This window comes from Coloeus monedula, assembly GCF_965178545.1.
Source record: "Coloeus monedula genome assembly, chromosome: 6".
Lineage (NCBI taxonomy): Eukaryota > Metazoa > Chordata > Aves > Passeriformes > Corvidae > Coloeus > Coloeus monedula.
In genome coordinates this window covers 60361910-60382698 of record NC_138786.1, presented here as the reverse complement: position 1 = coordinate 60382698, position 20789 = coordinate 60361910, and the positions used below count along the sequence as shown (strand labels likewise).

Below are 20789 nucleotides of genomic sequence, written 5' to 3'. Positions count from 1 at the left end.
CAGGATTCCAGGGAGAACTGGAGCAGCAGCACAGAGAGCAGTGTCTGGTGCAAGGGGCAGGGCTTGTGCTGCCCTCAGGGGCCAGGAATCCACAGCCTGGACAGCTGGGAGTCTGAGTAGTAATAAAAAAAGGGAGGAAATTATTCAAACTTCTGGAAATAAAAAGCTAGAGAGGTAACAACAAAAAAGTCTTCCTGCCCTTTCGGTTCCTTGCTGTTGCCTTTCATTTTATAAATAACAGAACCTGGCAGCTGACATGAACGAGTTTTGTTCACTCCTCATCACGTGCAATCTCAGAATTGGCGCTCCTGATGTTCAGTTCCCGTTGTTCCTGTATGAGTTAGAACTGAAGCACAGGGTCCCTGTTCACTGTCATTCCACTGCACTAATGCCCTGGCTGCAGGATTTCAGCTGTCAGGATCCTTCCAAAGCACTGCTGTGTATCCTAACCCAATCCAGCTGCCTTCCAAACCTTTCTGTGGGCTCGTGCAGCAGCAGAGCAGACCCTGTGCTATGCAGACCCCGTATTTCCTGCTGGCATTCACACGGATCAAGGAGAGAACTGCAGCAAGCTCCGTGCTTGCAGTGCATCAGGCCAGGCAGCCGGGTTGGGAGGACCCCGTGGGGCTCCCTGACGGAAACAAGGAATGCACAGGAGCTGCCTTAGGCACAAATGCTTCTACTGCCACTCTGTCCCCTGTAAGTGACAGGGTGAGGCACGAGGCAAAGATAATCTGGGGCACCCCTGCCTGAGCTCCCTCTGGCATCTGTCAGCTCCTAAAGCAGCAGTGAATGAACAGAACTCTACAGCACCTGAGCACAGCCTCCAGCAAATGAAAAGCTGCTTTCAAGCAGGGTGCCAAAAATGGCTCTCTGGAAAGAATGCACACACGTGTATGGCTCCTGTTGATTTTATTTGAATTAAATAAAAAAGTGTATTCCCCATGTTACATTGATTCATCTCAACCAGTCTCAGCAAAAGGCAGGTGAGCCCTCCCACACCCCTGAAATTCAGACACCAGTCTGTGGGCCCTGGGAAAAGTTGTATCCGCATCATTCCCTTGTGGAAACAAACTCCACTGCCAGGCCACCACGACTGAGCTCCTGTTTAACCCTTCATGGCTCCCACTGCCTGAGCAGCACCCACAGCTCTGCTCTGAGCTGCTGGACACACGTCCTGACAGTAGGAATCTCCAAATGTGTTCTTGCCCAGGGGACACTGGCACAGCTTGAGTCTGAGCACAGTGCTCTGGTTTAACGAGGTTGGCTGAGCAGTCCTGCCTTGGCTGCCAGAGCCTCGTTCTGCTGGATATGGTACTCCTGAAATCTCATGGAGATCCTCTGTGTCATCTTTAGATACTTCTGCAGGCAGTTGTCTGAGCAAGTTATCTACAGCAAGAGGGAAATAGAGGGCTTCAGACAATAATTAAAACACTTCCCCAACCAGGACCCAAAATATCACCACAGACAGGGATAAACAATTAGGTGAGTACATCTCATATTGTCAAGCCTCAAGAAAATGTGAAGTTTAGTTTTTGTGGTATGCCTGAAGCATCTTCTAATATTCATTCTCATACTAAAGTCTCCATGGAAAACACCTTGAACCTAGGAGATACCATGCTTTTGTCCTTGGGCTCCTCTTGTGGCATTGAACTATATAGTTTGAAATAAATACTAAATCTATTAAATTAGTACATTTTGTTTTAATTCTGCTTACAGACACATACTGGTTTTGATAGCCACGTATGATCCACTCTCTGCTAGCTCAGTTTCACCCTGTTTTGCCCTTGTTCCCATTGGCTCTACCAGCCTTGTGGTACCTGCTTGGTTACCCTTCAGCAAAGCCACCACCGTACATCAGTCAGCTGGACAGGAAAATAAATACCAGGGCCTATTCCATCCACAGTATTTTTAAAATTTAAAGTAGTTTTTTTCTATCTTTAAATGTAGAGAAAGAGTTGTGAGATTTTTTCTGAGCTACAGTCCTACCAATTTGATATTCTGTGCCATGGCTCAAAACCTTGCTATCACTGCAAAAGGTAAAAAATCGAGTAGAAAGGAAAGCCAACCCTTTTGCCTGGGAAACCAGAGATTGCTTTGGTTCTGCTTGGTACAAAGGGATGCAAAAAGCAGAAGAGATGAAAATGAACAAGACAAAACCCCAGCAGCTCCACACACCACCCAGCACCAGGCCCTTCTCTCTCCTCAGCCTGGCACCAGCTACAGCCAAACCTGCTGAGCAGCAGTGAAGTCTCCCTAGGAAAACAACTTTGGGAACTGCCCCAAGCCTCTGCTGCCAGAGGGAGCAGCGTGTGTGACAGCTGCTGGGGAATTCCAGACTTGCGGTGGGACTTGTGTAAGGGAAGAGCTCAGAAGCTGGGTTTTGTCAAGGGATGCATGGGGTATTAATTATATAAGGAACTAAAACTTTAAAGAGGAACATGGGAATTTCCACACCAGACAGACCAGTGTCCATCTAGACTAGTGTCCTGTTTGCAGAGACAGGTGCTCTGCAAGAAATCCCACAATGGGTAATAGAGGCAGAACATCCCATAAGAAAGTTTCTTCCTAGTTCCACTGTTAACAGGTAGCTCCTGTACTACCAGACACGAACCCTCTGCAATCCACGGAAGTAACATAAGGCATGTCACAATCAGAAAATGGTCTGGGTTGGGAGAGACCTTAAATATCATGTCATTCCAACCCCCTGCCATGGGCAGGGACACCTCCCACTAGACCAGGTTGCTCCAAGAATCTAAGAGTATTGTTTGGACCTAAATAATCTTTGATCCAGAATAATTATGACCTGTAGTAGAATTCCACTAAATCAGATGCAGGGAAGATTAGGGAACAAAGAAATGTCTTGGGAAGCTAAAAGAGCTCTGTTCAGCGCAGCAGAACCAAAGCTGAAAGGAGACATGAGTTTTGCCTGCAGTGAGGATTTGAACTCCAAGGACACAGAAAATGCTCAAAAAACAATTAGTTAGTTTAAAATTTTAGGCTTTTTTTTTCCTGCCAGCAGAGTCAAGCAAAGGTTATTAGATTTTTAACCAACAAAATGATTAGGCTCTGAAACAGCCTCTCAACAGGCAAGAAGCAAAACCATGCGACTAATCTTATGGAGAGCTTAATCCTTCTGGAGATGCCAACGTGAGGGAGCTCCCTGCAGTGCAGGGAAGTGGATTTAACAGCCAGAGCTGTGTTCCTGTGACTCACTACAAAGCAGGAACGTGGGCAGGTAAACAAATATTTCAGCAGGATGCTTCAAAGAATGAGATGCAGGCTGTAGGTGGGCAGCTTCCATGTCCATGGAGCTACTATCCATGAGAAGTTATGGCACGAGAACCTCCACTGACTGCTCAGGGAATGAGACACATGGAATTGCAACGAGCAGCCAATACTCAGTGGAGACTGGGCAGATTCTGTGTGTGAGAGCCACGTCTAGAATGGTTTTGGTCAGAAGGGACCCTAAAGAACATCCAGTCCCACTCCCAGCCACAGGCAGGGACACCTTCCACTATCCCAGGCTGCTCCAAGCCCTGTCCAAGCTGGTCTGGAGCGCTCCCAGGGATAGGGCACTCACTTGGAAGCAACATGCCAGATACCCACACTCCCCTGAAGGCTGCTGCCTGGCTTTAAGCCAGCTGAAAGATCAAAACTCTCAAAGTTGCTTCTGAAATTGGAAAGCTGCACAGCAATTCTACCAAAGGGTCATTAGAGGCCATCACCTACCTCTTCTGGTTTCACATCTCTGCTAGTGAAATCCTTTATGCAATCCAAGAAGCAATTTTCTGTAAGTTTATTGTATGTGCCAAGAAACTCCTTGAACTGTAAATAAAAATTGGACAATGAATATTAAAAAAAAAAATCTGTTTTAACTTTTCTTGCAGCTGCATGGGCTAGCTGGTGACACTGAATCTGAAGGACAAGTCACTAGAAAAATTTACTCTCAGTCAGAAGATTTCAGCACCAAAAGCTGCTCATACTCAAAACATGCTGTTTGTCAATGGTCACCTGTTTAAATTTTGGTTGTGTTAACTCAGATGGTAGCTCAAGAGATTTTGTCCTTCCCTATGCCCTACACCTTCCATTCTATGTGACAGAGCAGCACAAGACCTTCAAAGCCACCCCTCCCAAATGCAGCATCTCACCTGCTTGATCTGATCAGACTCTGATAATTGTCCAGCCATGTTCCACCGCCTGTGACTCAGTCACCTAAAAGTGAGGATAAAAGTCGAGTTTTAAATAAAAAACGTAAATATGAACTGCAACATTTTACATCAGAATGGAATTTTATGTATCCTTGAAGTGTGTTTAAATGCAACTTTGCTGGCAAACTTCCAAGCCGTTCACTCAAAGAGAAGTTATCTATTGGGAATGTATTCAGTTTAGAAGAACATCCTAGATAATTCCAGGTATGAAACTTTACCAGATCCACCTGTTATTTGCTGTCCTTTAAACACGTTTAGGGCATTTCACACAGCTAAAGTGACTTATAAAGTACCTTATTTGTTTTTTTAAGTGCTGTCAAACTTACTAAATAAACTAGGGCAGGAGCTGGGGAAGAAGCAAAGCCGTAACACTTTCTAGCCTTAGAGTTTCAGTGACTTTAGATGGGATCTGTAAAAAGTGAGGAAAAAAGGCCAATACAAACTGGCAGTCACTGAACAGATGCAGCACCAGGTGCAGGGCCTGGTTTCTGTGTAGCTGCACCAAACACCTGAACTACAGCAAATGTTGTGGTCATTGACTGTGGTGAATTAAATGCAAGAAAAACACGGAACAGTGAAAATGGCCTTACAGGAATGAAACAGACAAAGGAAAAGGGAAGAAGTAAACAGCCATGGATCCAAGAATTTAAACAAGCATCCTCAAGGAAGACTCACATTCCTAACCCAACACACTGAACATGTTAAGGCTTGAAAGCATCCCTGCAGGTTTCCTAGAATACTGAAGCCTCATCTTCCTTTTCCCTTAATTTCCATGTTATCTAAGACCTATCATCACAGATGATAATGCAAACTAATATCATGTGTTGACAAGAACAAGCTCCTTCGGTTTAATCCAATTCATGGAAGAAAAATGAGCACTGAAGTGCAATCACTTTGGGGGAAAAGAAGTTCTTTTAGCCCTTTAGCAAGGGCTACTTACAATTAATCTTCTATTATGCTTTGCCAATTTTTGGGCAAGATACTCATGTTTTAGAGAGCTTTAGCTATTGCAGTCTCTCAGCAGGGGGAAGGGAAGGGGTACACAAGCTGCCTGAACATGAACAAAGAGACAGTAACAATTATTTCTACAACAGAAAGAAAATGAAGCAACTAAAAATAGCACCAGGGAGCTCTCGCAAGAGTGAACTCTCCCGACACCCCCTCCCAGCAGCACAGGGATTGTGACATCTGCCTCTTAACATCACACTTTATCCCTGCACAGGGAGACAATTCAGGGATTGGAGGCCAAGGGCACAGATGATTCTGGGACGTAAGATGCAAGAATTCCTCGTGGGCAGACAGGTCACGTGGGTTATTCTGAAGGAGAACCTACAGGATATGCTGGCTAAGAAGGAACCAGCTTTCATTCAGGCAGTCACTGAATCAGACTGGTTTGGGATGGAACAGACCTTCAAGATCATCTCATTCCAACCCCCTGCCATGGGCAGGGACGCCTTCCACTATCTCAGGTTGCTTCAAGCCCCATCCAAGCTGGCCTGGAACACTGCCAGGGATGGGGCAGCCACAGCTTCCGTGGGCACCCTGTGCCAGGGCCTCAGCAGCCTCACAGCCAAGAACTTCTTTCCAATATCTAACCCTGCCCTCTATCAGTGCAAAGCCATTACCCTTTGTCCTGTCACCCCATGCCCTTGTCCCAAGTCCCTCTCCAGCCTATCTCCTCTATCCTAAACCCCTAATTTGTTTTAGGAGAATGGACATGCCCATCACCTGGGGTAACCAGTGAGAAGTGATGGCAACTTCACTCTCACTTCTCAGCCTGTGAGAAAACAAGACCAGTGACAATTCTCTCAGGGCAGGGTATGTAGATAATTAAACAGAAACTGCAGGGAGCAGGAAAGACTTTTGTCCTCTGCCAAACGCGGGAAGCTCCAAGCTTCAATTGTTGGTGCCATTTTCTCACGCTCAGCGTTGCTTCACAACTTGTGTTTATAGCAGACCTGATGCCTGTCCTTCCGTGACTAACTTGGCAAGATTGGGCAGATTGAAACTGTAGTTTCACAAAGCTTTGACACCTGGGAACGGCTCTGATTCACATCAGCACAAGTGCACCATCTGATCTGAAGTGCCTGAAGCTCTTGTCCCAGTACAGGTATTTCACACATTCCACAGTGAAATTACACGGCTCTGCTGCACCTTCAGCTATAAATCAGCTACTGAACATTCCCAGGAATGTGCAAATCTGGTTCATTCTAAAGTCTGGCAAATGTATTATTTCAAGATTTCCTGTTGCTTCTCCTCTTTCCCTGCAACTCTGAAAAAAGCTTTAAAAAGGGTGATGAAAGAGTGCTCAGCACCTCGACCAACCCACCCCAGAGCTTCCTACAGAGCTGTTCACACCACTCCTGCACGGTTCAGGTTTGATCCTACAGAGCCTGGAGGACTAAACACGATTTCAAAATCCAGCATTGCCCTTCTAAACAAGGCTATTCACACTGCAGGAAGCAGAGATCTCTGAATAAACCTCTGCTGCAAGGGACACACAGTCTGGGTGTGCTGGTTCACCAGAAAGAAGCAAGAACTGGGAAATCTCCCTTCTTGAAAGGCCCTGGAGCTATTCCAAATATATTTTGGTGTTCTAAAAAAAAACATTAAGAGAAGTCCCTCTGAGCAAAATAAACAAGCCCTGTGTTTGGGACTTTTTCCCCCCCCACTTTTTAGAGAAGAGCTGAATTTTTCTGGGAAGAAGAGTGATGGAGAGACACTATAAATCCTTCACACTTGTAATCCCCATTAACCATCTGAATTAGGTATAGGTACCACCTACTCCATAAAAAGAAAGCTGAAATGTCTCCTTAAACCTTTGCTTCCAGTTACACACAGAACACCACGCAAGTGTTTCTGAAAAGGACAAAGAATAAAAACATCAAGCCAAAGAAATGTGTCAAAGGATAAAAATCACAAGTCAAAGAATTGTGTCAAGGCAAACTCCCCACAGGTTGTAGAGAAAGTTCTTTTATCATGGGGGATTACTAGGCTACAACTGGATGGACATCAGATTTAAAAGAAGCCCAAACTAATTGATTTTAAGAGGCCAGAGGCATTTAATGAAGGGAGGAGAGGCTGAGAAGAGAGAGGGGCTGGATAACCAGGTTTAGCTGGTGCACAGGTTGTTATCATTCACTGCCTTCTGGATTTGGCCTGGACCCTGCTCTGAAGGAGAAGGGATCAGAGGTAGAAATCCAACGCTAAGTGTGAGTTACCAGAGTCAGTCTGACCTCAGGCACCAGGGGAGCCTCTCTGAGCACACTGAACACGCGTATGGGCGTCAGTCCTGAGGGAAAATACACCATTTCCCATCAGCACTCTCCGATTTAAGTGAGATCACACTTGACTGACGCTTCTAACTCAATAAAACCAAAACCTGAGGCTAAACCAACTTCACGTCGAGCTTTATTTTTTCGGTCTTTTCCTTTTACTCCCATCCTCCAGTTCTCCCTTCCAAGGGCACATTGAAGCTCCTCAGGAGTCACTCGCTCAGCCAAGCCCCGGCCCAACACCGGGCACAGAGCGCCCTTATCCCCACCGAAAGCTCCTGGTGCAGGGCGGGGATTTCCCCATTCAGGGCCCACGGGGACGCTCCCGGTCCCTCACGGGCTCTCCCAGGCCACGGGAACGCTCCCGGTTCCTCAGGGTCGTTCCCGGTCCTTCAGGAACGCTCCTGGTCCCTCACGGGCTCTCCCAGGCCACGGGAACGCTCCCGGTTCCTCAGGGTCGTTCCCGGTCCCTCACGGGCTCTCCCAGGCCACGGGAACGCTCCCGGTTCCTCAAGGTCGCTCCCGGTCCCTCAGGAACGCTCCCGGTCCCTCACGAGCGCGCGCCCGTCCCCCCTCCCGTCCCCTCACGCGCCCGAGGCCCGCGCGCACTCACCGCCCCGCGCGCCGGCCCCGCAGATTCGCCACACGCGCGCGCGCACGAGGCCGCCCGCCGCTCACGGGCCCCGCAGATTCGCCACGGGCCAGCGAATCGGCCGCGCGCAGAGCCGCCGCCCGATTTACCCTCTCGGCGCGCGCGTTTCCCGCCGGACGCTGTTGAGAGGCGAACCCGCGTTTCCCGCCGGACGCCGTTGAGTGGACGCCGTGGCCATGGCACCGCGCGCTTCCGGTGCCGGCGGCGGGAGCGGCCGGGCCGGGACGGGACAGGACAGGACAGGACAGCGGGAGCGGGGCGCTCTTAGGGACGGCGGCCGTGCCCGCGGCGTGGGAGGGAACTGCGCCTCGGAGCCTTCAGGCTGCTGTCCGGCCACCACAGCGCCCGGCCCGCACGGACGCCCCTTCGTGAAGGCGCCGCTCGCCGAACCCCTCATCGTCCCCCATGGAAGCGGAGAGCAGCTCCAGCCAGGACTCCCTGGGCAGCCTGACGGCCGGCGATGTGCTGATCCGCTCCACGGGCGTCCGCAGGGAGAAGCCCCCGGCCGGCGGCCGCGGCAGGAAAGTGACGGTCGCTGTCCAGAAGCTCCGGGCCGGGGTCTCGCCCTGCCCGGGGGATGCGGCTGCAGACGGAGCTCCCCGCGCTCCCCCGGCCGCGGTGCCGGCCTGGGCTCCGTGCGGGGCAGGGATCCCCCGCGTCTCCCCCGGCGCCGCTCCAGGTGTGTCAGGGACCGTCGGGTTCAGCTCGGGCTTGTGCTGAAAGCGCTGCGAGGCGATTTCAGCCATGGAGGAGTTCTGTAATTAAGGAATCTTTGTATTCTCGTACTGCAATTGTCAGCACACTTTGTTTTCCCGAACTGTTTTGCGCATGGGAAGCGAGTTGTGCAGGCGGTGAGGCCCTGGCACAGGGTGCCCAGAGAAGCTGTGGCTGCCCCATCCCTGGAAGTGTCCAAGACCAGGTTGGGTGGGGATTGGAACAACCTGGGGTAGCGGAAGGTGTCCCTGTCCATGGCGGCAGGGATGCTTAATCCCTGTTAAACATCCCTGTTTAAAGGATCTTTAATAACGTTCTGTTTTTCAGAGTTTTCCCCATGCTGTAAATCAAGTTTCTCATTGAGACTCACAGAATTCATTGATGTTTTTAAGCTTCAGCTCAGTTTCTGTGGTCATTTGTGTTATGAGGGTCATGATGTTTAGGCATTCAAAGATAAGGGAAGTGTGGAGCTGTACAGAAAATGCACCACACACCATTATGACCACAATAAAACTGCTTTTATTTTAGGAGTCCTAAGCACCAAGGGATATCCAGAATGTCTGCTTCCAGTCGAAACTTCAGAGCCCATGTTTTTATCCCAGATGGTAAGAAAAGTTTCTGTTCCTTCCTTCAGTCCTGAGCTAAGAGAACAGCAATTTCCTCAAAAAGCTGTAGCTCCTCTAAAAGCAGCACAGGATTTTGGCTCAGCCTCTGCACCAAGGCTGTCCAGCTGCTTTTCCTCTTTGAGTTGCTGCAAATGTGGTGTTATTGCTGATGTGTTTGGAGGGACTTTATTTAGCAGTTCTTAATTCTCTGTGTGGGAGCAATCCTGAATTGTCTCAGATTAGCACCTTGGCTAAACTTAAACGGGTGTAGTTGCACTACTGCTTCTTTGGCCACAAAGGAGGAGAAGAAACTTATTCAGCACCTAGAATATATACTTTTAATTTGAATTGTGTTTCTAGAGTTTTAGTGCCTAAAATGCCACGAGTTCTTGACAGCAATGTCCAGATGATTCCGTGGTAGAGATCACTGCATGCTTTATGCCTTTGTGTTACTGTGTGCAAATGATTCCATTTGTGTGCTCAGCAGTTCCATCTGCCTCTAAAATTTTGCCTACTGTTGGCAGAGGCTTTGATCTCTGCTTTTCCTTCTCTTGTTCTGAAGGATTATCCTGGAGAAGCTGCAGCACAAGATGATCCTTCACTGCTGCTGGAAGATAGCAGAGAACCTGAAGGTAAAACACATCAATCTACTGCTGCAGCCCCCTTTTTTTTTTTCCTAAGACTGATTAATTAAAGGAAAAGGGAGCTTTTAGGTATTTTTCTTCATTAAAGAAACTTCTGAGTAAAAATATTCAAAGGTTGCTTTGATAAAATGATGGTAATTTTAACAAACATACTTAAATTTTGCAAATTTTTCTGCATTCTTGCTGGCATTACACTCTTGTGATTAACTGAGTGGGACTTCTGCCAGTGTACCAGAGTGTTGAGATTCCTTTTGTTAACCAAACTGTTCATGTTCTGAATGGACTATTTGGGGAAGGGGCTTCTTTTGATGCATTTTCCTCTTGTGAATAATTGTACTACAAAGGCATATTTTTCTTCAAGCAGCCTATAGCAAAAAAAAAGTGTATTTCTAATCCTTAAGATTCCTAAGAAATCACAATGTCAGTATATTTTCCTTTCATTTTTGAATATGCCAATTTCAGTCAGACTTAGGGAAGTGAAGGCTTTTTAAAGAAAACACACTTCTGCAGGTTTCTTGGATATCTGGGGCTGTGTAGAGGAGAAAAAACCACAAAGGCCAAAAATCAATACTTTGTAATTTCCTCTTTTACACTCACAGGCAGCAGCTACCTGACTTATCAGCATTTGCTTCCTCTGCCCAGCAAAGAGTGGGTGAGGGAGAGCCTGCAATCCTTTTTGCATAATGTAAGGCTATTAAGATAATTTGTTTCAATTTATGATGACTGCAGGGAAATATTCATATCACAGTTGTTGAGTTTTTTAGTTTTTAATTATTTTTTGAGTCAGAATTTGCAGCATTTTACTGACTTGGTTGTTTACCATTGAGACTTTACTCACCATTATTGGGCTTCATTGATACCAGCATTCAGGGCTAGAAAAATTGTGTTAAATGAAGCCTGCTCTTATCATTTTTTAAGTTTTCTACTTACTGAAGGGAAACAATTTGATGTTGCAGTAGATGATGTGGTTCCTGCAGGCAACAGATGCTTCACAGCAAAATGAAATATATTGATACAACACTTGTGAAATAGATAAGTTGTGTCAATTATCTCAACAAAATATGTTTGTCCATCCCCACAGATGATGTTTTTATTTCTCAGTATGCTACTGGCCAGAAGGAGGCTCTGAGAGCAGTATTAATGCAAAAGTAAGTGTGAATAGTTGTTAGTGTCTGAGCTGCACTGTTTCTGTACAACTACACCACTTCAGTTTTTGCCAAAATACATAACTGGTAAGGAACAAGTGGATTTTTTTACTGTTCTCTGCTAGTATTCTTTTTCTGTGTATGAAAGTGTTTCCAGTTGATTTTATTCCTTGGAGTATCTTGTGTCAAAACTTCAAGGAGAAATGCTTATGCAGTGATGTCAATGCTGTTTGTGGGAAATAATTTGCTCAGAGGGGCTGTGGAGAAAATGCTATTTACAAGCATTTGTTTATTTTTATAGAACTCAAAATATTCCTGTTCATAAGGAGGTGAAGGTACAGCTCTTAGGAAATGCCCCCACAGATAAAAGGGAAAGTTTTGGTGGTGACACCAGGTCAGCACCCAGGGAAGTTGACTCTGCAACAACCATTGCAGCAGCCACTGCTGCTGCCATTGCTACGACAGCTCCACTTCTCAAGGTGAGTGAGTAGCTCGTGGGAATAGCAGCTCTTTGTCCTCTTAAAATCATGAATGTTCCAAACAAGCCTGAAATTGCTGCTGGTAGCTCCAGAGAGCCTGAATGTGTCTGCTCACTGCTTTGTGTGTTTGTCATCTCACACTCACTGACCAATATACCAGAGGGAACTAATTTGGATTTAACTAAATGGGCAAAAGACAGAACATTTGATTTATCTGCTAGAATTTCATAATATTGCTAAACTGCCAAACTTTAGGGCTAAATAGAATTTTATTTCTCTTGGGATGTAAATCCAGGATTCTGTAAAGGATGTTTTGTTCTTTTCATGCTCAGACATCTTCTGCAATAATGGTTTTTCTTTCCCCTTCCCTTTTTTATTAAATCCTTTTTTGCAGGTTCAAAATGATTTGGAAGCAAAAGTCAACTCAGTTTCAGAACTACTTCAGAAACTGCAGGAGACAGACAGGCAGCTGCAGTGGATGTCTGAACAGCAAGCAAATATGAAGGCTCAGCATGAGGAGCCCCACTGCCACCAGAGAGTCAGTGAGCTTGAGAAGCAGATGAATGCTTTCATGGTGCAACGGATTGAGCACTTGGAAAAGCTCCAGGAGCAACAAATGAATATTCAGGTATCTAAGTCACAATGCAGAAAGTTCAGATTTATAATTTCTTCTGTATCTCACTGTTAATGTTATAATAATTTGGATTATTTCTTACCATTAGAAAGAAACATCCAGTGAAAGTGGATCAAAGAAAGTGAAAACACTCATAACGAGAAAGATGCTGAGGGTCTGGAGTGTGTCCAGAGAAGGGAATGGAGCTGGGGAAGGGGCTGGAGCACCAGGAGTGGCTGAGGGAGCTGGGAAAGGGGCTCAGGCTGGAGCAAAGGAGGCTCAGGGGGGACCTTGTGGCTCTGCACAACTCCCTGACAGGAGGGGGCAGCCGGGGGGGTTGGGCTCTGCTCCCAGGGAACAGGGACAGGACAAGGGGAAACAGCCACAAGTTGCACCAGGGTAGGTTTTGGTTGGATATTAAGGAAAATTTCTTCACCAAAGCATGGTCAGACATTGGAACATGCACAGGGCAGTGGTGGAGTCACCATGCCTGGAAGTGTTCAGAAAATGTGGATGTGGCTCTGGAGGACTTGGTTTGGTGGGGAACATGGTGGTGGTGCTGGGAGAAGAGTTGGTAATCTTAAAGGTCTTTTCCAGCCTTAACAATTCTGTGATTCAATGACCAGAAATACTCTGTAATTTTGTCTCCTAGTCCCATCTCATCAGCTCTGCAGTGAGCACACGTGGCCTGCAGCAGGGTCCTGGGCCTGCCTCCGGGCCCCTGACAAGACACTCTGAGAAGCCAGAGCACAGATCACTCACTGATGAGGCACCTTTGTCTCACAGGGGTGTATTCCCTACCAGTGCTGCACCTGCCCAAGGTGGAGACAAATTCTTTCTGTCTTATTTTCACTGTTAGTTTTGCATTAATTTTGTGTCCATTAGTATTGGATTGTGCATCACATCAGTAATGAGTAGGAAACATTTCTTCTGTGTAATTGGTTTTATTGCCCAGTGCTCTTTATAATTTGTGGGACATTCTGAAGATGTTCCAGTATCTTCTGGTTTAAAGTGAGACTTTTGATTTACTATGTCTGCACCAGGAGGGGCCTGGATTTAAAATAATCTTATTGAGACATAATCTGTGTGGAAGCCTGTAACTACAGTTGGGTTTGGGTTTTTTTTTTTTTTAATCCCTTTATGATAGCAGTCAGAAGTATGAAATTTTCTTCCTGTTTACTTTTTGAACTAGTGCAGTAATGTTTGGCATTTTGTGAAGAATTTATAGAGCTAACTTGGGGTTTTTTTCTAGATTTTTTTTTTTCTAGAGTCTGCAAGGGCAGGGTGTGATAGGACAAGGGGGAGTGGCTCCAAACTGAAGGAAAGTAGGTTTAGATTAGATGCCAGGCAGAAATTCTTGTGAGGGTGGGCAGGCCCTGGCACAGGATGCCCACAGCAGCTGTGGCTGCCCCATCCCTGGCAGTGTTCCAGGCCAGGCTGGATGGGGCTTGGAGCAACCTGGGATAGTGGAAGGTGTCCCTGCCCATGGCAGGAGTTTGGAGCTGGATGATCTTTAAGGTCCCTTCCAACCCAAACCACTTTATGATTCTATGGTATCATTTCCTATGAAGAAAATTGTTAACCTTTAAATAACTTTATTTTTTTAGTATTCCCTGAAGCATATTCAAGCCATTTTCCAAGTCATGGGATTCATACACAAAAATCTCCCCTGAAGACACCAGTTCCTCGGAGATATGCTCCAGAACCTGTACCCAAAAATGGGAAAATCTCAGAGAAAGAAAATTCTGTAATGGAAAAGGAAAATATTCCCAAACCTACAAGAGAAGGTATTGTAAGACACTTCTGTCCTCCAGTGGCCTAAGTAGTTCCTTTAGGGGGTTCCCTAGGGGGTTCCTTTGTGTAGTCCTCACCTTTTCTGACCTGTTGGGTTGCTGGCACTTGAATGTACATATTCAGAATATTTGGAATCTACATTTGGGAAGGGTTAGTTTTGTATTATAAGTCACTTACTCATAAGTAACTAAAGACTTGAAGACAGTGCTGATTTAATCTATAGAGTTTCAGTATGATTGCTCACTGAAATATTTTTTCATAGTCAGGTTTCAGGAAGATTAATAATGTAAAACTTGGGAGCTAGTCAGTAACTCTGTCATTATCATTGGTTAAATTGAATTTTAGTTTTTATTTTTTCATGGGTCCACAAGCTCTCTGGGTTATTGTAATGAAAACAGCAGTTGTAAAGCAAATGTAGAGTAATTTACTGCTTTTGATCAGGTTCTGTCTCTGTTAAAAAGCTGTCAGGTATTCCTATTGTTCAGTGGGTCCAGGAATAAATTAAATTAGACAAAAGAAGTAGCATTCTGTCTATAATGTCAGATTTGTTCTGAGTGACTCAGTTCATGGCCATCCCAATTCCATCCAGCTTTGCTAATTTAAAGCAATCTTAGAAGGACAGATTGGTGTGAGTGGTTTTAAGTGACTTGCCATATCTGAAATAGATTTATATTTTTAAATTTAAAAAAATATTTTACTCTTCTTGGTATTATATAATGGTGAAATATCTGGAAAGGAAAAGAAAGCATTAAATATATTGAATTCACTTACCTTTCTTTTTTTCTGCTTCATTTCACTTCATTTTGAATTCTCCAGAAATACCGCTGAAGCAAATAGAATATTCCAAGAAGGCAGCATTAAGTGGCAATGAGAGGAGCTGGCATTCTGAGAGAGACAGGTGAATAAACACAACAATCCAAAACTGAGGAAGAGTTTCTGTCTGTTTTAATGAAATGGAGAGAGGTGTATTAGATCCTGATGGTGTAACAGCCACTGGTGTGGTCCTTGAGTCTGGCACAGCTCTGCTGGGATATTTCTATGCTACTTTTGCATTACTTTTGATAGAGGGAATGGCTGGAGCTGTGTCAGGAGAGGTTTAGGTCGGGTATCAGGAAAAGGTTCTTCCCCCAGAGGGTGCTGGGGCACTGAACAGGCTCCCCAGGGAATGGGCACAGCCCCAGGCTTGACAGAATTCAGAGAGCTTGGACAGCGCTCCCAGGCACAGGGTGGGATTGTTGGGGTGTCCTGCGTGGGGCCAGGAGTTGAACCCTGATCCTTGTGGATCCCTTCCAGCCCAGGATATTCCATGATTCTGTGGTTTCTGTTGAACTGCAGGCAGATGAAGGCTTGTTGCTAAGGGTAACTCATAACACCTTTCTCAGAGGTCAGTGGGTTGCACTTGGAGGGTTTTTCAGGAGCAGCATCCACCTAACAATTCCTAAGCTTTAAAATGGGTGAAAAAATGTTCTTAGCCATGCAGTCTGAAGCATATTTTCCACAGAGAGTAATTTAATGTTATAATTTCACTAATACAGTGAGAAACTGATACGTATATGCTAATTTAGAACAGTGTGCACAAAAATGTTAATTGCTTCAAATGAAAAGGTATCCAAAGTTTAAATTTTGTTTATTAGATGTAGTTTCACTGTTGAAAATACAAGGATACAGCTCAGGGTGTTAAGCGGTTAACAGAGAAAACCCAATAACCTCTCTCTAACTTCAGATGCCAAAGTGAGTTCCACTTTAGCTAAAAGTTTGGTACTTGCACTGTAAATTCCTGCTTGGTTTCACAGCTGAATACTTTCTTGGGCCACCTGAGGAGCCATGAGAGGTGTAACCAGGAGTGTTTCTCCCCTCAGGCACAATGCTTTGCCTGCAGACTCAGTCCCTTCTTTTGAAAGCTACAATTCAATTGAGAAAACAGTGCAAAAAGCAGATGATTTACTTCAAGATCTTGGCAAGTTGAGAAGAGAAATGCAGAACATTCTGCAGGTAAAGTCAATGTAATCAGAATGACCAGGGGTTTGAATAAGGGGAGTAAAAATTGTGGAGAAGAACAGAGGTCTTGTATCAGTACAAGTGTTGCTCTTGCTTCTACACCTGTAAAAAGACCACATTTGTTTACAATGAATTTAAATATTGGAGTCTCTGTGTGTGGAAGAGCTTTGAACCTGAGTAATGCTCTGAGTGTGCAATGGACTCTGACTGCCATTGTCCCAGACATAAAACAGGTGAGAGAGAAAGAAAGACAGAAAGAAAGAAGTTTATTTGTTCTAAGGTTTTTGGATAATTTTGGTGCCTGTTCTCTGCAGAGCTACAGAGCTGATGTAGTTTTCCCATTTGGGAAAGACCAATGTTCCCTATATCTCCAGTCAGCTTTAGGGATGACTTAAGCATTTCCTTTCTCATTTTGCCACTTCTTTTTTTATTGAGTGCTGTTTCCAAGGAATTGCCTGGCATAGAATCCTTGTGCTGTTTCTTGTGCTAATGCTTTTGTACTTTTGGGGTACAAGATCTTCTTCTGTGCTGGCAACACAGCTTTTACAGTTGAGGCTTTTCTCTCTTAACCTGGTTCCATTCCTGGTTCCACCTGTCTGCTGTGGTCCTCTCTGTCCTTGTAAATATACACAGTGAGAAAGAAGAAAAGCTTGAAAATTCAGCTCTGGGAATTGGCTTGAAATGTAAGAGTTTTGATTCTGCTGGTTCATTTCTGTGATTGAAGGTTTCAGCTTGCATGTTTCCCTAAAAAATACTTTGTATTGCCTGTGTTTTGTTGCTACATCTTTAGAAAATGCAGCTTCATCTGTCATTTCTTAGAGCATAGATGATGCATTTTCTGTAGATTTTGTAACACTTTGTGGATTTTACATTTAATTGTTCTTAACTAGGAATGAAACAGGTGCCCCACTGAGGTTGCAAATATTTTCTTACCACTATTGCTAAAAACTTAAACAAGTAACAGACCTCAGTATAGGCAACAGAACAAGATAAGATGGGAGAAGGAATGGCAGGGGAGAAAGACACAGTTGAAAAATGATTTGAAATCTCTCTTATGAAAAAGGTCAATAGAAAGGCAGATGTACTGACTTGGCAAATGGAGAGCTGAATCAATTAGACACTTAGCTATTGACTCCTCATCACTGAGAGGTTTGTAGAGTGAGATAATGATAAATTTCTGGATAAATGATGAAACAGCTCTATCATAAAGCAAAGCTCTGAATTAGCTGAGGACAGAAGGTGGTGCTCTAACCCAGCAGGAGTGAGCAGTGAGGTGCTGTAGATCCCAAGGAATTCATTGTGGATGGTGAAACTGATCCAGTATCTCCTATGGATTTTACCTTAAAGTTTCAACAGCTCTTCTTCTGTCTTTTTAGGAAGCAAGTTCATGGAAATCTGACGTGAATGATCTTACTAAGGTATATCTTGAAATTTTAATGTGTTTTTCTTTTGTGGGTTTTTGGGCTTTTTTTAAAATACTCTAATGCTGAAGCAGTTTTGAATGTGTTTGCAATGAAATATCACTGCCTGCCTGTTGCACACCTGTATGTTTGTTAAAGGGTTGCTCTTGTACAGATCACATTACTCTTGTCTTGTTCAGTCCTAGTAAATCCCTCGAGGGGATAATGTCAGGCAGGAAGCTGCTGTCTCAGATTGGCACAGCGTGGGCTGCTGCTTGCATGTTTTTTACAGATTTAACAGATCCAGTTACCATTTCATGATCTGGGTCTCACTAGCAAGTCTACATCATTTTACAATTGATCATGTTTCTGTATTTCTTATCTTTTCTCATAATAATAATAATAATAATTTGATATATTGTCCTTTTCTCACCAGGCCAAAACCAAGATCATGGGATCACTGTGTTGATTCCTGTTTTGTTATGTCCATTGTGGCAGTTCATCAGTTAGAACGTAAACTTCTGTTTCATTCTGGTTTGCCAAGAGTAGCCTTAAAGCCAAAACTGAGTTGTAATCTGTGAGGGGTTTTCTTTCTGTTCATTCAGTTGATGCTCATAATTTCACTAATACAGTGAGAAACTGATACATATATGCTGTCTAATTTAGAACAGAAAGAGTCTACTCGAGTTTGGGTATTTTGATTTTAGTTTGAGGTTTGTTTTTTTTTTTTTAATGTACATTTATCACTTCTTAAATTTTTTACTGTTAAATAAAATTTTCATGGACCTCTGGGTTTTTCCTCAGGTGTGTGAGAATGAATGTGAGAACTTGTTTCCTGTGCTTGTGTCCCTTTCTTTTGTGCTTAGCAGCTAATTTATGCTCGATTTTTATCTCTGTGAAAGGGATCTGCAAAGTGAGAGGTTTCATTGTTCTTTCTGAAAAGTGAAAATGAGCAAAAGCTGGAGAGGATCAAGGGGCTGCTGAGGGATTTATCTTGTTAAAACTTACAAGTATTGCTTGGTGTTTCTTGGGGTAGATTGACGCCAAACAAGTGCATATATTTAGAGGACTTGGGCTTTTATTAGGCTTTTAATTAGATTTAATTACTGTTGCATGGAGAGATTTGCTTGTGATACTTCATGTATCTAATTGCCATCTTTTCACATGCTTATTAGCCTTATTAGCATTGCTTCTCATACTTCACATCATTTTCCATTTGAGATCTTTTGGATGTCTTTCACTTCTCTAAACATACTTGCAGCGTAATGAATGCTCTTGAGTAATTGAAGTTGCTGGTAGTGCACATGGGCAGTATTCCATATGATGGCATCAATGTGATAACAGATTAATAGGAAATTACAATCTTTGATTAAAAGCTAGAGGTTCTGTTTCAATTGTAGTCAAAAAGTCCTCCTGTTGCACCTGATCCTCCTGAACATCATCTGCTCAACAAACCATCCATCCTTCAAAATGTCAAAGTGCCAAGGTCTATACTGAGGGATGCTGAAAGGATTTTGAGAGGAGTTCAAAACAATAAAAAAGTCCTTGAGGAGAATCTGGAAGCTGTTACTCATGCAAGAGATGCCATGTATTCTTTCACTAACTCCTTGACTACAAACAGGTCAGACCCTACAATTCAGTGCTTTGTGAGATTGATGTTTCCAAACCTGTGTGTTGAAGAACTCGTGCTCTTCCCTGCAAAAAGGATTTATTGGCTCTTCTTAGCAATCATTGCCTGATTCTTGAACTTCACATGTTTTTTGACCCTTGTGGTATGAACTGAATTCTTGTCAGGTGCCTGTTACTTCCTGTTAAATCTGAATTCTGAGGCTTTATCAGCTGGACAGACTGCTCTGCTGCCAGGGCATTTAGCTGTTTCCATACAAACTTGCATTAATGAGAAAATTAAAGACTAATTTAATTATTCAGAGCAGAAGAGGCTTCCTAAGCCTGTAAATTTACAGAATTTAATCTCCTCACAACAGATCTTTGGCTTTTGAACTTTTGCTTTGTTAATTGTGTTAAATATTCATGCTTGAATCATAATGGAAGTTTTCTATTAAAATACAATCTAAACTTGCATTTTCCTGAGGAAGGTAGTTATTCTATATGGATAAGGAATTTTTTTAGCCATGTTACCTGCCCTCATTATCTTCTAGAGGATGTAGTAATTTGTCATCTGCTTTTTTGTTCTTTTAAGTTGGAGTACTTTTACTTTCTTGTTTTTTCAGTTGTGATCAAAGTAGGAGGTGACTTGTGGCTGCCTCTTATTCCCAGAATATTTTGTAATAATGTCAGTACTTACCAGCAGAGAGTTGGGTTTGCAGGTGGCATCATGCAAGAGCAGATTTGGGGTTAAGACTCTCAATGGGCTTTGCTTGGTGCCTGTTGGGGAGTGTAGAGGTGCAGAATCTCCCTATCTGTGTTCTGGGCTTCTCTTTCTAGAGCATTTATAGGTCACTGCTTTCCCAGGACCAAAGCTGTGCAATTTGAGAAGCACTGACCTAAAAAAGTTCTTTCTTCTGTTTCAGAGATGTCTTGGAAGAGATTCGTATCCGAAGGACTGTGGATGAGTGGATCAAGGCAATCAGCGAGGAAATTCAGGTAGGGCTGGCAAAATGAGTTCAGATTTTTGTGTTACATTTTTCCACCTTGCCTTGTTCTTTCATGTCCACAGTAAAGTGATTTACTCACACCTTACAAACATGAGGAAGCTGCCTATTATTGCTGACATGTAGTAAGCTATAATAAAATATTTTCCTCTGTTTTAAAACTGTAGTTACTTAATGAAAATCCCTGGTCTCACTTGCTGGCTAATATGAAAAACAGGCCATTTCTCAGAGCTTCAAAGTTATCCACACACTCTGCTGATAGCCTTGAAGATAAAAATCTCCATTTATTACATTTATGTTTTGTATTTAGGCTGAAATGGCAAGAAATGATTCCGAACAAGGGAAACATGATCAAAAAGTCCCATGGATCAAGAGAGCCCAAAACCTCAGGGCTGTGAAGACAAAGAAAGAAATTAAAGAGAGAACTCAAAACAGCCAAGGATGCTTGACAAAGAAGCCTTTATCTGCAGCTAAGGCATTGCAGAAGCAGGTGGAAGATAACAAAAGGAAACAGAGGTTTAGAACTTACTTTTCTGAAAATGTGCAGAGCAGAGAAAGAGGGGCAGATGTGAGTTCCCAAGCAGTTGGTTTCTTTTCTGGTAAAAACTGTGCAGGATTGATGTGAAAAATTGTGTGTGCAGGTGTAA

At 44.0% G+C, this 20789-nt stretch overlaps 2 protein-coding genes across 3 annotated transcripts in view; one reads left to right on the top strand and one right to left on the bottom strand.

The window, feature by feature from the left end:
* Nucleotides 1-906: 906 nt before the first annotated feature.
* Nucleotides 907-8220, bottom strand: TIMM9 (translocase of inner mitochondrial membrane 9). Of its 2 annotated transcripts, none has more exons than XM_082283104.1 (4): nt 8100-8220; nt 4152-4215; nt 3733-3828; nt 907-1389 (listed from the first exon to the last, which is right to left on the bottom strand). In XM_082283104.1, the coding sequence occupies exons 2-4, from the start codon at nt 4188-4190 to the stop codon at nt 1255-1257; spliced, it is 270 nt and encodes an 89-aa protein (XP_082139230.1). In that variant the 5' UTR covers nt 4191-4215; nt 8100-8220; the 3' UTR covers nt 907-1254. The 2 variants fall into 2 exon arrangements, with proteins under 2 accessions (XP_082139230.1, XP_082139231.1); XM_082283105.1 differs by lacking the exon at nt 8100-8220 and adding an exon at nt 6997-7073.
* A 323-nt stretch (nt 8221-8543) lies between these two features.
* Nucleotides 8544-20789, top strand: part of KIAA0586 — a gene marked incomplete at both ends in the record, with an annotated part of 67712 nt that continues 55466 nt past the window's right edge. The window contains 14 exons of the mRNA XM_082284107.1: nt 8544-8817; nt 9381-9457; nt 10020-10089; nt 11183-11249; nt 11548-11725; nt 12120-12353; nt 12991-13159; nt 13946-14125; nt 14949-15030; nt 15992-16124; nt 17507-17548; nt 18931-19151; nt 20062-20134; nt 20453-20710. Coding sequence (XP_082140233.1) covers nt 8544-8817; nt 9381-9457; nt 10020-10089; nt 11183-11249; nt 11548-11725; nt 12120-12353; nt 12991-13159; nt 13946-14125; nt 14949-15030; nt 15992-16124; nt 17507-17548; nt 18931-19151; nt 20062-20134; nt 20453-20710 — 2058 coding nt within the window. The remainder of the gene's footprint in view (nt 8818-9380; nt 9458-10019; nt 10090-11182; nt 11250-11547; nt 11726-12119; nt 12354-12990; nt 13160-13945; nt 14126-14948; nt 15031-15991; nt 16125-17506; nt 17549-18930; nt 19152-20061; nt 20135-20452; nt 20711-20789) is intronic.